This window comes from Ornithorhynchus anatinus, chromosome 1, assembly GCF_004115215.2.
Source record: "Ornithorhynchus anatinus isolate Pmale09 chromosome 1, mOrnAna1.pri.v4, whole genome shotgun sequence".
NCBI lineage: Eukaryota > Metazoa > Chordata > Mammalia > Monotremata > Ornithorhynchidae > Ornithorhynchus > Ornithorhynchus anatinus.
The window spans coordinates 124,859,583-124,877,465 of record NC_041728.1 but is presented as its reverse complement, the minus strand read 5'-3'; the positions used below and the strand labels follow the sequence as shown (position 1 = coordinate 124,877,465).

General features: G+C 44.7%; 1 protein-coding gene across 1 annotated transcript in view; it reads right to left on the bottom strand.

Moving 5' to 3' along the window:
* ARHGEF4 (Rho guanine nucleotide exchange factor 4) overlaps positions 1–17,883 on the bottom strand; it is a 558,628-nt gene that overhangs the window by 61,106 nt on the left and 479,639 nt on the right. The window contains exon 6 of the mRNA XM_029064183.2: positions 12,815–12,954. Within this exon, the coding sequence (XP_028920016.2) occupies positions 12,815–12,954 (140 nt within the window). The remainder of the gene's footprint in view (positions 1–12,814; positions 12,955–17,883) is intronic.

Here is a 17,883-nt window from a genome sequence, read left to right as displayed (position 1 = left end):
TTCCCTGCTGAGCTCTCTCCCAGTTGCTTCTCTAAAGTCTTCGACTATATTTCAGAACAACACATGGGAGACCTGTTTGGGCTCATTCTCCTCTTGATCAGTTCTTTCCAATGGAAAGCAGTGTGGCCTAGTGGAAGGAGCATGGGCCTGAAAGTCAGAGGACCTGGGTTCTAATCCCAGATTTGCCATTTGTCTGCAGTGTGACTTTGGGCAAGTCACTTCACTTGTCTGTGCCTCAATTACTTCATCTGTAAAATGGGGATTAAATCCTCCTCCCTCCTACTGAATTAGTGGATACAGCAAGGGCCCGAGAGTCAGAAGGACTGGATTCTAATCCCAGCTCTGCCACATGTCCGCTATGAGACCTTGGGCAAGTTGTTTCACTTCTCTGGCCCTCAGTTAGCTCATCTGTAAAATGGGGATTAAGGCCGTGAACCCTGTGTGGGACTGTGTCCAACCCAATTACTTTGTATCAACCCCAGCACTTAGTACAGTCCCTGGCATATAGTAAGCGCATAACAAATACCAAAATTATTATCATTAATATCATTATGAGCCCCATGTCAGATGGGACTGAGTCCAACTTGATTATCCTGCATCTTCCACAGCACTTAATACAGTGCCTGGCACATAGTAAGCGCTAAACAAATACGATAAAAAAAATGGCCCCCCTTCTACCTGGGCTCAGTGGAGGTCAGGAGTAAGCTCCGCCTCTAGACTGACAGTTCTTTGTGGACAGGGAATATGTCTACCAACTCTGTTTTATTGCATGCTCTCAAGTGCTCAGTACGGTGCTCTACACACAGTAGCACTCAATAAATACCACTGCTTGATTGATCGACTGATAGTCATGAGGAATTCCTGAACCTGTAGTTGTCTTCATTGTTTGCTAGTTCTCATAACAGGGCTGGGGTGAGGGTGCATAGTCCTACAGCCATTTTTTATAATGGCATTTGTTAATAATAATAATAATAATGTTGGTATTTGTTAAGCGCTTACTATGTGCCGAGCACTGTTCTAAGCGCTGGGGTAGACACAGGGGAATCAGGATGTCCCACGTGGGGCTCACAGTCTTAATCCCCATTTTACAGATGAGGTAACTGAGGCACAGAGGAGTTAAGTGACTTGCCCACAGTCACACAGCTGACAAGTGGCAGAGCCGGGCTTCGAACTCATGACCTATGACTCCAAAGCCTGTGCTCTTTCCACTGAGCCACGCTGCTTCTCTAAGCACTTACTGTGTTCCAGGTGTTGTTCTAAGTGTTGGGGTAGATACAAACTAATCAGGTTGGACACAGTCCCTGTCCCACATGGAGCTCACAGTCTCAATCCCCATTTTACAGATGTGGTAACTGAGGCCCAGGGAGCTGAAGTGACTTGCCCAAGGTCACACAGCAGAAAAGTGTCGGAGCTGGGATTAGAACCCATGGCCTAATCAACGACCCATGATTAGAGACAGGGTGGCCTGACTTAGAGGAATATGGCCTGACTTAGAGGAATACAAATCATGTGTGACTGCTCTGCTGTGCTCTCCTAAGAGCTTAAACAATTGATTGACTGAGGATTTGGAGAATCATTTCTTCGCAATAATGATGTATGACTGCCCTTACTGTTGTAAGTGCTCAATTCTTGTTGTTTTTGTTAACTGTCTCCGGTGTGTGTGAGATTGTTCCTGTCCTCACACAAGTTATTATGAGTTCCCTGGGATTCATGTCTGAAACTGAAATAATGTCCTTTTATTTTTCTCCAACATTCGGTCCAGTGCCCTGTTCACTTTAAGTGTTTAATAAATGTCATTCCAATGACTACTGGGAGATATTAACAAGGACTGTGTTAGGCAAGGGCTGACTAGTAATTCCTCCGCTATTCTCTGCCCTGATTGGGCCCTTATTAGGGTTCTGTGTCTGGTTTTGGCCATCACAGTTTAAAAAGTGGGGAGAAAATGAAGAGAGGGCAGAAGTATAGAGAAAAGTTAGAAACATGATACAGGGATGGAATATTGGTCATCTAAGGAATGAATGTAGATCAGTCTAGAGAAATGAGGAGTTGACAGTGTTTGCCTTGAAATAACTAAAGGGTTCTTGTGAGGATGCTGTCCAGTTTTTCTCCACTTTTTTTTAATGGTACTTGTTTAAGCGTATAGTATAGTAGACAAAAGATAATCAGGTTGTACACAGTTGTTGTCCCACATGGGGCTAACTGTGTAGAGTGGCCTAGTGGATAGAAAGCAGGCCTGAGAGTCAGAAGGTCTTGGATTGTAGTTCCGGCTCCGCCACTTGTCTGCTGCGTGACCGTGGGCAAGTCACTTCACCACTCTGTGCCTCACTTACCTCATCTATAAAATGGGGATAAAGACTGTGAGCCCCTTGTGGAAAATGAACTGTGTCCAACCTGATTAGCTTGTATCTACCCCAGTGTTTAGAACAGTGCCTGGCACATAGAAAATGCTTAACAAAAAACATTAAAAAAAAGTCAGAGGAGGAAGATTTAATCCCCATTTTACAGGTGAGGAAACCGAGGCCCAGATAAGTTAACTGATTTGCCCAAGGTCACACAGCAGACAAGTGGCAGAGCTGGAATTAAAACCCACACTGTCTGATACCTAGACCTTTGCTCCTTCCACAAGGCCATGCTGTTTTCTTACTTCCACTAAGCCCCAAACAAGAAGGCATGAGTTTAACATTTGGTGGGAGAGATTTCAGTGTAAAGAACTTCTGGACCTTCAAGAGGATAGAAATGAAATTCTGGATATCCATCATGACTGATCCATCATCATGATTCTGCGAGTGATGGAAGGTGTGAGATCTTTCCCCAGAGCTCTCTAAAAAGGGATCAGCCAACCTTTGCTCTGGGTGGGAGGGCCACCCAAGAGAGTGTGATGTAGAGTCTGGTGGAGGCAATCCAGTGTGGAGCCACTGCTCTGGGAAGGAGGAGGCAGGCGGGGGAGGAGGGGGGACACGAGCCCCTAGAGAAATTGGTTCCACCATCAATTTGGTCCCTGTCAATTAATAATAACTGTGGGATTTTTTGAGCACTTTCTAGGTGCCAAGAACTGGACTAATGACTGGGGTAGATACAAAATAATGAGGTTAGAAACAGTCCTTGTCTCATATAAGGCTCACAGTAAGCACTCAAAAAACAGCATTGACTGATTGACTGATTGATTACTATTTGCCTGTCTTGGACTCAAGGAACTGGACTAAGTGATTTGTTGAAGTCCTGTCTTACTCAGTTATTTTTTGATTCTATGAGAGAAATAATTTTTTTTTGTATATGCAACAGCAATTATTTCCATGTGGTCATAATAGTTTATAGTTTTTTTCAATAAAAATGGCAAAGCATAAAACACTAGAAATTACAAAAAAATACCTAATACACTTACTCTTCACAAAATGCATATATGATTTTTATTTTTGTGAATCATAGAAACAAATTTGAATGAAGTTCCCAAATACGTTTGAACAACCAAAACAAGTAAAACAAGTAACTCCATACTTCAAAAAGGAAATTTCAGGGGAATATGTTTTCCCGGTTAGCACAATTTCTAGACTGAGGAAATTGGGTGCATATTAAGTAACAGTGATCATAGTAATAATAAGAAGAAGAATGTTGATGTTTGTTAAGTGATTACTATGTGCTAAGCACAGGGGTAGATAGTAATCAGAATAACCACATTCCCTACTCAACATGAAGCTCACACGATGAGGAGGGAGAGCAGGTATTTTATCTTCATTTTACAGATGCAACAGCCCCAGAGAAGTTAAGTGACTTGCCCAAGGTCACACAGCAGACTTTAGGCAGAGCTGGGAATAGAACTCAGATCTCTTGACTTCCAATCCATTGTTCTTTCAACTAGGCCAGCTCTTTCTCCCTCTTTCGGTCTCCCAGTAAGAATGAACAGTCTGTGAAGCAGACAGAGACCACCAACATCCTGGAACAGCCAGATAGATGTGGGGTCACTGGGCCTGTGATCTCAGAGAAAGTCTGGTAGACTGATAATCAGTTAATCAATGAATTGTATTTATGTAGCACTTACTGTGTGCAGAACACTGTATTAAGCACTTAGGAAAATATAATATAACAGAGTTGGGAGACACATTGCCTGCCCATTGTCTCTCTCTGTTGCTAAATTGTACTTTCCAAGTGCTTAGTACATGCTCTGCACACAGTAAGTGCTCAATAAACACAATTGAATGAATGAATGAATGAAAAGTGGTTGGCTCATTGTAAGCGCTTAACAAACGTCACAATTATCATTATCATCATCGCTATTATGATTTTTTAAATTTATGTTATTATTGTTATTATTACTATTATAACTGGGCTACTGACCAGCCTAGGCTTGGCTTGGGCATCTGGCATTAGGGCCAGGGAGCCACTCAACAGAGAGCTGAAATAGTGGTAACCGTTGCATTTGTCTGGGGCTACTGCTGAGGTCCAGCACATACCCTACCTTCTTCAAGGCTTCTCCTTTCATACTGGCTCACAGAAAGGAAGGAACCAAAGAGGGCTATGACTGCCTGACCTAAAGCCTTTCAAGTCAAAGATGGAGGAATTGTACAAATGTGGGATTACATCCTACTGAGTGTTAATTACATTAATGACAATGGAAACTCTTGCAGTTCAACCCCATTATAGCTAGAAAACTCTGATGCCTGGACAGGAAGAGTGTGTCTATGTGAGAATGTTTAGAGAGAATGCTGGGTTTCAGGGCTTCTGGATGAAGGCACGGAGAAGCAGCTTGGCTCAGTGGAAAGAGCCCGGGCTTGGCAGTCAGCGTTCATGGGTTCTAATCCCAGCTCTGCCACTTGTCAGATGTGTGACTGTGGGCAAGTCACTTAACTTCTCTGTGCCTCAGTTACCTCATCTGTAAAATGGGGATTAAGACTGTAAGCCTCACGTGGGACAACCTGATTACCCTGTATCTACCCCAGCACTTAGAACAGTGCTCTGCACATAGTAAGTGCTTACAAATATCAACATTATTATTATTATTATTATTATTATTTACTATACTTCCTGGGCTCATTTAGCTAGTTTTGGAAGTCTTTCAGGTTTCCTAATAATGATAATAATTACAATAATAATAATAATAGCAATAATTGTATCTTTATACATATTGTGCTTTCATTTTCCAGAAGCTTTAACACCAATTATTTTCAAAATCCTTACTATAGTCTTGTGAAGGAAGAAAGGTCAGGAATGACTTTTCCTCAGGTAGTAGAGGAAACTGACAGCCAGAGAGGTTAAGGGCCTTGCCCAATGTCACACACAGTAAGACATGGCAGAGCTGAAACTAGACCTCTCAACTCCTGGCCTTTCCTAGCAGGATCAGGCCCATTATTTCATAAATCCCATCAATATCCCTGTTGCCATGGTCAGGACAAGTCTCCACTTCTCTCATGAAAAAAATAATATTCAAGCGATCTTGATGCTATGGCATGTCAGTAGCAGTCAATCAATAATCAGTAGTATTTATTGAAGTGGCATAGCGTAATGGATAGAGCATTGGCCTGAGACTCAGAAGGTCATGGGTTCTAATCCCAGCTCTGCCCCTAGTCTGCAGTGTGACCTTGGGCAAGTCACTTCACTTCTCTGGGCCTCAGTTACCTCATCTGTAAAATGGGGATTAAGACTGTGAGCCCTATGTGGGACAATGTATCCAACCTGATTAGGTGGGATCTACCCCAGCACTCAGAACAGTGCTTGACACTGGTTCCTGGAAGGGGAGCTGAGACCATTCCAAGCTCAACCTGCTGTCCAGAAACATGGTCAATGCACAGTTCTCCCTGAAGAATGGCCAAGGATCAGTAATTATACTCTCTATTGTTCTGCTGTTTAGGTTTAACAGCCAGTTGACCATCCTAGCCTGGAAATTAACCTTAGAAACAAGATACCAACTCTGGATCTGTTCTCTGGATACAAATTAAATCCTTTCAAATCTACTTTCTCCTCCCATGAATAGGCTTTGCTACAATCAGTAGAATTTGATTTATTCAACCCTTTCTTTGGCTACGGAGTCAGCATAGACTAGTGGATAGAGCACAGGCCTGGGAGGCAGAGGACGTGGGTCCTAATCCCAGCTCGGCTACTTTGTTGTGTGACCTTGGGCAAGACCCTTAAGTTCTCTGGGCCTCAGTTACCTTCACCTGAAAATGGGGATTAAGACTGTGAACCCCATATAAGACATGGACGGTGTCCAACTTGATTATAATGTTGGTATTTGTTAAGCGCTTACTATGTGCCGAGCACTGTTCTAAGCGCTGGGGTAGATACAGGGTAATCAGGTTGTCCCACGTGAGGCTCACAGTTAATCCCCATTTTACAGATGAGGCCCAGAGCAGTGAAGTGACTTGCCCACAGTCACACGGCTGACAAGTGGCAGAGCGGGGATTCGAACCCATGACCTCTGACTCCCAAGCCCGGCCTCTATGAGGCCTGGTAACTTTCAGTCCCAGATGGGATGCTGACTGCCTCTGCAGAGTCAAGAGTCTCAATCAGTGAGAAGCCACAGGAGCTCATTAGGTTGTAAACTCCTTGAGGGCAGAGGTTATGCCTAGCAACCCTGTTAGATGCTACTCTTTTAAGCGCTTACTACAGTGTCCTGCACACAGTGAGTGCTCAATATACACCACTGATTGAGTCCCTGAACCGTGTGTGCGGGAGCGGGGGAAGTATCAGGATTATCTTGTATCTACTCTAGTGCTTAGTACAGTGCCAGGCAAATAGTAAATGCTTAATATAGACCTGTAAAAAAATCAACATTTAATGTCCCTCCAACCAGAATGACTGCTGTTTTATCAGACTCATTTTGTTCTATCCCTAGAATAGAATTCTAATGGGACTCCATAGACATTTCCAGAAGCTCCTTTCACCTGTAATGCCCTCCCCAGTGAGACATATTTCCCATTATTTCCCATTTCCATAGCCTCTTAAAGCACACTTCATTGTGGCTCAACCTCCTCTATATCTCCACTCATGCCTGAAAGAACAATGCAGAAAAAAACCCTACAGCCACTAAATATTTCAATACTTCTCTGTTTACTTTAAAATTATTCTTTTCAGGGTGGCTAAGAATCAGGATATTGGTGAGAAAGCTGGAATGCATGTTCCTGAAGAAGCAATAAAACAAAGACAAGACTGTTTATAAGCTGTGGTAAAGGCAGGCTAGGAGGGACTGGGCCCAACACCTTCCTCAAGGCTGTTACTCAGGATCTGCAGGAAAGACCCATCTAAACAGGATTGCCTGAAGAAATGGGCAAGAAGTAGCCACAAATAGATTCTAAGTTGCCCATAACCTGGATAAATCATCTATAAAACCTGGTGTAAAAACTAAATGATGTACTAGTCCTCAATGGACTAAATCATAAAAAGTCTCAATTTTAAAAAAAAAATCCACTCTTTAGGAGTTGTATTGATTACTACAGGCTTTTCTGCCTATGGCTGGAAACAGGTTGGCCTTATTTGTTCATTCTAAACCCTGACCATATTACAGCTGACTCTCCTGAATCATTAACCTTAACTCATCCTGCAAATAGGGTTACAGAATAACAGATAATATTCCCCAGAGAAGATTATGTTTTCATATCCCCAGGGACAAAGAGGGATGAAAAGTGATACATGAATTGATCCTTTTCAGTCTCTCCTTCAAGCAAATCCCAAAGAAAACCAGTCTCGTTCACAACTGGCTGTACAATATGCTAAGCATGCTGATGAATGCAAACTATAGCTCTAATGAAAGTCAATCTTACTTATTGAGCACTTCCTCTGTGTAGAACACTATACTAAGCACTGGGAAGAGTATAAAAATATAATATGACAGGCACATTCCCTGCCCACAGCGAGCTTACAGTCTAGAGAAAAGGTATCCAACCTGATGTGTAATGCGCTTGTTACATAATAAGTGCTTAACAAATAACTACAATTATTATTGTGACAGTACAACAGAGTTGGTAGACATGATCCCTGTCCACAAGGAGCTTATAGTCTAGTTGGGGAGACAGACATTAATATGAATAAATAAATAATGGATAGGTGCATAAGTGCTGAGCATGGTTGTGAATACTAAATGCTTAAAGGATGCGTATTCAAGTTCATAGGGGATGAAAAAACAAGCTGGAGTGGGGGAAAAGAGGGCATAATTGGGGAAGGCTACTTGGAGAAAACGCAATTTTAATAAGGTTTTGAAGGTTGGGAGAATGGTGGTCTGGTCTGGAGGGGGAGGGAGTTACAGGCCAGAGGGAGGATGAGGGTAAGGAGTTGGTGAGTAAGTACAGTGAGTAAGTTGGCATTAGAGAAGCAAAGTGAATGGATTGGGTCATAGTAGGATACCAGCGAGGTAAGATAGGAGAAGGCGAGCTGATCTGTCGTATTTGTCTATTTCAATCCAAATAATGACAGGTTTCCTTATATTAGTGAATTTATAGCTGAGCTGAAAGCTATGAAATAATCACTTCTGTGAATCCTTTTGTCACTCTCTGTATCTCTCACTCTCTTTCTCTGGCCATTGAGCTTTCCCCAACAGTGTCTTTCTCAATGATTCTTTCTTCCCCCAGTCTCTGACTCCATTCCGCCTTCACTCCCAACCAATTCCTTTTCCTGTCTCTGCCCCTTATTCCTGATTTCTCAATTTTTCACCTAGCTCTGAGCCCTCAAAGGCCAGAAGCTGGCTAGAATTTTTACCTGGCAAACAAAATCTGTATTTATTTAAATGGTGCTACCTCAATGTTCTGAGACCAAGAAACTAGAGAAGGTCAGATTAAACTCTATTAATCTTTGTAAACACATTTCAAACACATTTTTAGAACAGAACAGTCAAACCATTATTCTCCAAGGGTGCTTTTACAACATGTGCAAAGGGGAGCATATATGAGAAGCCAAGAAATATTTTGAAGCACAATGTAATAATGGACTGGTTACAGAAAACAAAGTTATTTTGCTAATGATTGGGAGACAATCTGTTTATCTTTGAAAGAAATCCACCTAACTTGAATGTTGCAAAAGTATCCAGCTGAACCATCTTCACTAATACACCTTCCTGAAAAGCGGTTATGAAGAAGTTTGAAAACAATACAAATCCGGCTGATGAATCTGAGGTAGACTTTCTGCATCTTGCAAACGTTTATTTTAGTCATGCCTTCAGAGGTCACCTATCACTGTTCTGAGTGCAGAATGTCTTTCCAACTGCTTGTTTCAGCAATGAGACTGGGAACATAATCAATTTAGAATATTTTGACCAAAGATTCAGGCATTCCACTATTAGTTGAGACAGATTTGTATGCCTACAAAGCCAGAGACTTGACCTAGAACTAGGGAACAACAAAGCCTTTGGCTTCTGATAAAACAATGCCACTAGTCGATGCTCAATCCGAAATACTCAGGATTTAATAACAGGGAGGAAATCTTGAAGGATTCACTTTAGTAGATTTCTCTAACTTCTGCTTTCTCTCTAACCTCAAATAATTAACTTCTTTCTCTAGTTTAGTGCCATAAAAGGCTGGAAAAGATATTTACTGACCATGAGGAGATCTGGAAATTCTGCTCCTAGATTCAGCCAGGATTTGGAAAGACAGTTTTAATTTCACTTTGGAGGAAACAAGTACCACATTGAGAGAGTTTTCTGAATTTCTTCCCTCAGCTTTCTCCAAAATGTCATGTTTAGATTAGGTTAGAGGTTTCAAGAGGTGGAGGTAGAGAGGTTGGATGCTCATTCCAGTTCTTAGATCATCAAACTCCATTTGCCTATTTCTATCCCCCAAATCCCCAAGACACTGAGTTTGAAATGAAATGGGGTCCTTTAGGACTCTTGGCTCTTCCTGTCACCCAGTTTATCCTCTGTTTCTCCTATTCTGGTATGGAACAAAGAACCTCCCATAGACCTTCAGTGAGTGCAGAGGACCGTTAGAGACCCAGGGAGGCCAAAATATGGTTCTTCTACCCTGACTGTCTGACTCCCGGCAAGAGTGTGTGCTAGATAATGTGTGCTTTGTGGTCTAGTCAGAAGCAGTGTGGCCTAGTGGAAAGAGCATGGACTTGGGAGCCAGAGGACCTGAGTTCTAATCCAAGCTCTGCCATTTACCTGCTGTGTGATCTTAGGCAAGTCACTTAACTTCTCTGTGCTTCATTTCCCTCATCTACAAAATGGGGATTTTGTCAATTGTATTTGTTGAGCGCTTACTGGGGACAAAGCACTTTACTAAGTGCTTGGGAGAGTAGGCCATTAGATCAACAAAATCCATTTGCCTATTTCTACCCACAACATTCCGAAGGCACTGAGTTTGAAATGAAATGGGATCCTTTAGGTGTTTACAGTCTAGAGGGCTCCGCATGAAGGGGTGGAATGGAGCACTGGGATGAGGATTCCTCTAATAATGTTGGTATTTGTTAAGTGCTTACTATGTGCAGAGCACTGTTCTAAGAGCTGGGGTAGATACAGGGCAATCAGGTTGTCCCACGTGAGGCTCACAGTTAATCCCCATTTTACAGATGAGGTAACTGAGGCACGGAGAAGTAAAGTGACTTGCCCAAGGTCACCCAGCGGACAAGTGGCAAAACTGGGATTAGAACCCATGACCTTCTGAGTCCCAGGATGGTGCCCTCTCCACTATGCCATGCTGCTTCTCTTAGCGGGAGCACAGCACTATACCAGGGCCTTGGGAGAGTACAACCCAACAGAGCTGGAAGACAGTCGCCACCCACAAGATAAGCACTTACTATGTGCCTAGCTCTGGGATGTTAGAATAGAATCAGATCAGACCCAGCCTTTCTCCCACACAGGGATCACAGTCTAAGCGGGAGGGAGACCAGATGAGGATGTTCCCCCTCTTGCTTACTTTGTGAGCATCATGTATATATATATATATATATGTTGGTATTTGTTAAGCGCTTACTATGTGCCGAGCACTGTTCTAAGCGCTGGGGTAGACACAGGGGAATCAGGTTGTCCCACGTGGGGCTCACAGTCTTCATCCCCATTTTACAGATGAGGGAACTAAGGCACAGAGAAGTTAAGTGACTTGCCCACAGTCACACAGCTGACAAGTGGCAGAGCTGGGATTCGAACTCATGAGCCCTGACTCCAAAGCCCGTGCTCTTTCCACTGAGCCACGCTGCTTAGCATGTGGGACCTATACAATAGTAATAATAACCAAAAATGGTATTTGCTAAGTGCTTACTATCTGCCAGGCAGTGTATTCAGCACTGGGGTAGACATGAGATGATCGGGTCAGACACAGTCCCTGACCCACATAGGACTCAGAGTCTTTGTCCCCATTTTACAGATGAGGTAACTGAGGCACAGAGAAGTTAAGTGACTTGCCCAAGGTCACACAGCAAACAAGGGCAAAGCTGGAATTAGAACTCAGGCCCGTGCTCTTTCCATTATGTCACACTGCTTCCTCTGTCTATCCCAGCACTTAATATAGTACTTGGCATATAGTTAATGCTTAACATATACGAAAATGACCAAAATGATTTGATTTTCCAGCAGTGGGCCTCACCTCTACTCCTTTAGTAGGTGATGGTGTTGCCCTAACCCCAACCTCAACCACTGCCCTAGTTCTCTCTTGCTCACCATCATCATCGCCTCTCTGCTCCCCAGCCCCGACTCCCAACATACCTCTCCTCTCCCCCAAACCAGACACATCTTCTCCCCACCACACCCCTCCCCCTCTCCAGAGCGCCTGCTGGTCATTCCGGTTAAAGGAATTTTCTTTGTTCTGCGGCTCTTAGCTCCCTTATGTTTTTAATTCGCAGTTCTTCAGTTCGTGAGGCCCGGCCACCCCTGCTGTAAACCATTTAGCAGATTGCATGTGACCCAATGACAGCCAGGATTATGTAAATGCTTCATTATTTATTAGAAGCCACAATTAGTGCTTTGGGTAAATTCATTTTCCAGGTGATCTCATTTGAATAATTACCAAACAGTTACTAATGTGAAATTCGTGGCTCAGTGGAAAGAGCATGGACTTTGGAGTCAGGGCTCATGAGTTCGAATCCCAGCTCTGCCACTTGTCGGCTGTGTGACTGTGGGCAAGTCACTTAACTTCTCTGTGCCTCAGTTCCCTCATCTGTAAAATGGGGATTAAGACTGTGAGCCCCACGTGGGACAACCTGATTCCCCTATGTCTACCCCAGCGCTTAGAACAGTGCTCGGCACATAGTAAGCGCTTAACAAATACCAACATTATTATTATTATTATTAAATTGATCTCCCTTTAAAACAGCATTCTGTTTATTTTATAACCCCTTTAAGGAAGTTCACAATTTCAATGTACCAGAAATTCAAGGACTTTATACACCTACAAAACCACGGTATTCACTGCACTGCAAGCTCAATCAGGTGGCCTGAAGTTACTCCTATTTTATTTACCACCAATACTTTAGACGAAGAAATGCATTCCACCATTCAAACAATGAAATTAAGGCCATCGTAAAAAAAAGCAAAAAGCAATGCCTCGGCTTTTCTCTGCATTCTATTTCCTTGGACCCTGAGTGAGGACGATGCTGGAGAAGCAGGCTTTTAAAGGTTTCATTCCCACATATGACTTTCATGCAAGTCAGAGTGCCCACCAGACTCCAGCTCTCACAGAAAATTCACATCCAGCACAAGGGCCTCCTAGACCAAATGCCTCTCCTGAAGTGACTTCTGCCTCATTTTCTCCCCAGCTGTTGTAATGCCCATTTGGCTCTGTGGTTTGTGGCTGCTCACGGCAGCTAGTGTCTTTCCAGTGAACCACAGTATCGGGGTTCTTTCCAAATCATCTTTGCCTCAGGATGTGACCTGCCATTGGCTAAGGGAATGGATTTGTCCTACCTCATTGATGGCCAGCTGCTCTCCTCCTCCTCCCGGGTGGCCATAGTGGTGATTGGAACTCCGGAAGTCCTCATACAGGTCCTCCTCACTCCCCACCTCATCCGTAAGCGCTGTCTTGTCCAACGCTCCATCAGTGATCACTGAAACAAATTAGAGGAATGGTTGACTGAGGATTATTTTTGGCTGGAGAGGAGAGAAAACTGTCAAACAGATGGAATCTTTTCATAATCAGCCATTTAAAAAAGTGAAAATGTTTAATGTAGCCTAGCAAGTTAGGCTAAGCTTCAAAAATGTTGTTCGGTCCGCAAAGCGGCCCCTCCCAATTTTAATTATACCACCTTCTGCTTCACCTGGCTACTTGTACTGTTCCTGTTCTCTTTAGCACTAGGTAGAGCTGGACAGAGATATTACTGGATCTGAGGTTGGCATGTATTTCACGGGCAATAAACCAGCATTACTCCTCTAACAGCAACTTGCAAGATTCCCCACAAAACACACACACAGAAAAACACACACACCCCACCCCCTGCTCCCCACCTCGCCAGCTAATTTCAACCTTCCCCTCTAGCAATCTGACTAAATTTCTGGCAGCCAAAGGGAATCTGGCAGGCGACTTTTCAAAAAGAGAATGCAGGTCCATGGACAAACACTGGACAATTTGCAATGCAAATCGGAAGGCACTAGCTTCTCCCGCACTACTCCTTTGCCATAACCTCAAAGGAAACAAACAGTGTGGCCCTGTGAGCTTTGAAGGGAAATTTTTCACTGGAAACTCCACCTGGGACCCACAGCCGCACATGACCAACCTCAAACCCCATCCTAACATTACTGGAGATCGATCCTGCAGAACCAACTCCCACTACAACCCAGTGCTTTGTTCCTATAATGCCAACCTCAATCACTGTACCTCAGTTGCATCTGTCTTAATGATGATCCATTGCCCACATCCTCCCTCTGGCCTGAAACTGCCTCCCTGTTCGAATCTGCCAGGCCACCATGCTTCTCAACTGTAAAACCTTCCTAAAATCAAGAAATCTTCTCCAACACCTCATTTCCCCACTCTCTTTACCCTCACTTCCCGTGTCACCCTAGTACTTGGGTCTGTATAGAGCACAGGCCTGAAAGTCAGAATGTTATTGTTTATCTCGGCTTTGCCACTTTATAATAATAATAACAATAATGGTATTTGTTAAGCACTTACTATGTGCCAAGCACTGTTCTAAGTACTGGGGTAGGTACAAGGTAATAAGCTTGTCCCACATGGGGCTCACGCTCGCAGTCTAAATCTCCATTTTACAGATGCAGTAACTGAGGCACAGAGAGGTTAAATGATTTGTCCAAAGTCACATAGCTGATAAGTGGCGGAGCTGGGATTAGAACCCACGGCCTCTGACTCCCAAGTCCATACTCTTTTCACCGTCATGCTGCTTCTTGCCTGCTTTGTGTCCTTAAGTAAGTCATTTTACTTTCCTGGGCCTCGGTTTCCTCATCTGTGGAAAGAGCCTGGGCTTGGGAGTCAGATGTCATGGGTTCGAATCACAGCTCTGCAACTTGTCAGCTGTCTGATTGTGGGCAAGTCACTTCTCTGTGCCTCAGTTACCTCATCTGTAAAATGGGGATTAAGACTGTGAGCCTCATGTGGGACAACCTGATGACCCTGTATCTCCCCCAGTGCTTAGAACAGTGCTCTGCATATAGTAAGCGCTTAACAAATACCAACATTATTATTATTATTATTATTATTAAAGTGAGACTGTGAGTCCCACTTGGTACAGGGACCATGTCCAACCTGATTTGCTTGTAATAATAATGATGATAATGATGGTATTTGTTAACTATGTGCCAAGCAATGTTCTAAACGCTGGGATAGTTATAGGCTATCAAGTTGTCCCACGTGGGGCTCACAGTATTAATCCTCATTTTACAGATGAGGTAACTGAGGCACAGAGAAGTTAAGTGCCTGGCCCAAAATCACACAGCTGACAAGTGGAGGAGCTGGGATTAGAAGCCACAACCTCTGACTCCTAAGCCTGTGCTCTTTCTACTAAGCCACTTCTGCACACAGTAAATGCTCAATAAATACCACTGATTGATTGGTTGATTACTTGCCCTCTCCTGGCAGCCTGCCCTGAGAACTCTGGTGTCAGAGTCCTTCTGTCAGGCTGGCCGGATTGCATTTCGGGCTTTCCACCTCCTTTGGGATCTCCATCCCTGATGAGGATGATGATGGTATTTGTTAAGCACTTACTACGTGCAAAGCCCTTACTATGTTTGTGTCAAGCACTGTTCTAAGCTCTGGGTTAGATGCAAGCTAATCAGGTTGGACACAGTCCCTGTCCCACATAGGGCTTACCTTTCAACCCCCATTTTATAGATGAGGTCACTGAGGCCCAGAGAAGTGAAGTGACTTGCCCAAGGTCACACAGCAAACAAGCAACAGAGCAGGATTAGAACCCAGATCCTTCTGACTCCCAGTCCCTGGTTCTCTACCCACTAGGCCATACTGCTTCCTGCTTCCCTCTTAGGGCCAAGGGAGGCCACAGAGTACTGGCAAGGAGGTGGAAGAGGGAGGGGAGGAGAGCAGAGTTGCCAGCACCTCTGGACAACAACCGTTCATCAAGCAGACACTAGTGCTGATTAATGCAGGATGACACAGCCTCAAGGAACAAATACCTAAAACTCTTCAGCCTTTCTGGGCAATGTCTGAGACACAAAATACTCCTAATATTAGCTGGTTTAAATTGAAGCCTTTAAGGTCATTTTATTTAGCTGCCTTCCACTTTTAAAAATGATGCTAGTGAAGATGAGATCCTAGCTGTGCATAAGATGACCGTGGCTGAAAAGACTGTTGTGAGACCAATTCTCTCTCCCACACTGGAGGCACGTGAAGATTAATCCTTGGTTCTGATGGTACTTGTTAAGTGTTTACTATATGTGCCAGGCACTCTACTAAGTGCTGGGGTGGATAAAAGCAAATCAGGTTGGACAACGTCCCTGTCTCGGGGCTCACAGTCTTAATTCCCATTTTACAGATGAGGTAACCGAGGCCCAGAGACATGAAGTGACTTGCTCAAAGTCACACAGCAGACAAGTGGTGGAGCTGGGATTAGAGCCCAGGTACTTCTAACTCCCAGGTCTGTGCTCTTTCCACTAGGCCATGCTGATGGCTTGCCCCATACAATGCCAGTTTCCAGGCATCCTAACTTTTGCAAGGCCTTTGTTCATGGAGATTTCTCTCCCTCTTGCTGACTTTCTGGCTGCTGTCTTCCAGACCTGGGCAAAATTTATCTGCAATTCATGTGGTTTCCCCAGTGCCAGTGTGGCTTGTAAACTCACCAAGTATCTGCACACAAACCCCTGGTTTCTTTTAAGACCAGATCTAGGCTAGGGTAGAGTGGAATTAATACCACCTCCAACAATACTGATTCCCCACAAATGTCTATCTGGACATTTTTCCCAAGCGCCAATGTATGGTTTAGGCAAGAAACGGAGATGCAGAGAAGCCAAGTCCCACACTAGAGCAATGACTAATGAAGAGTTAGATCCCTTGAGTTCTACGTAAAGAGATGTCTGCTTAGCCAGACAGCTTTCTCCAATTCTTCATTAAATCTGCCCCCTTCCCTGCCCCCATCTACACCTCCTCCTAGCAATACTTTCAGGTTTAGGACATGAGGCCCAGGTAACAGAGCTTGGCACACTTTGTGAACTTAAAAGAGATTAACAAACACAGTTCATACACTTCTGTAGAGTTTGGTGTCTATGACGGCTTTGCAGGGAGAACCACTTCTCTTGGCCGCTTCTCTTTGTCAGACTCTCCCTGCCTTCTGACTTCCGGGCAGACAGCAGTGATGTTTACCTGCACTGTATCTTGCCAAGTGCTCTGCTTATATTTATTGCTATATTTTACTCTCCAAAGTGCTTAGCACAGTGCTCTGCACACAGTAAGCGCTCAATACATATGACTGAAGGAATGAATGAATGACTAGTGGACCTCTCTGCTGCCTTTGACACTGTCGACCATCCCCTCCTCCTCTATACCTTATCTCACCTTGGCTTCACGGACTCTGTCCTCTCCTGGTTCTCCTCTTACCTCTCTGGCCGATCATTCTCGGTCTCCTACGCTGGAGCCTCCTCCCCCTCCCATCCTTTAACTGTTGGAGTTCCTCAAGGGTCAGTTCTTGGCCCTCTTCTGTTCTCCATTTACACTCACTCCCTCGGTGAACTCATCCGCTCTCACGGCTTTGACTACCATCTCTACGCAGATGACACGCAGATCTACATCTCCGCCCCGTCCTCTCCCCCTCCCTTCAGGCTCGCATCTCCTCCTGCCTCCGGGACGTCTCCACCTGGATGTCGGCCCGCCACCTAAAACTCAACATGAGCAAGACTGAGCTCCTCATCTTCCCTCCCAAACCCGGTCCGCTCCCAGACTTCTCCATCACCGTGGATGGCACGATCATCCTTCCCGTCCCACAGGCCCGCAATCTCGGTGTCATCCTTGACTCGTCCCTCTCGTTCACCCCACACATCCTATCCGTTACCAAGACCTGCCGGTTTCACCTCTACAATATCTCCAAGATCCGCCCTTTCCTCTCCACCCAAACGGCTACCTTACTATTACGGGCTCTCGTTATATCCCGGCTAGACTACTGTGTCAGCCTTCTCTCTGACCTCCTTCCTCCTCTCTCGCCCCGCTCCGGTCTATTCTTCACTCCGCTGCCCGGCTCATCTTCCTGCAGAAACGATCTGGGCATGTCACTCCCCTTCTTAAACACTCCAGTGGTTGCCTATCGACCTCCGCTCCAAACAAAAACTCCTCACTCTAGGCTTCGAGGCTCTCCATCACCTTGCCCCTTCCTACCTCTCCTCCCTTCTCTCTTTCTACTGCCCACCCCGCACGCTCCGCTCCTCTGCCGCCCACCTCCTCACCGTCCCTCGTCTCTGCCTATCCCGCCGTCGACCCCTGGGTCACGTCCTCCCGCGGTCCCGGAACGCCCTCCCTCCTCACCTCCGCCAAACTGATTCTCTTTCCCTCTTCAAAACCTTACTTAAAAATCACCTCCTCCAAG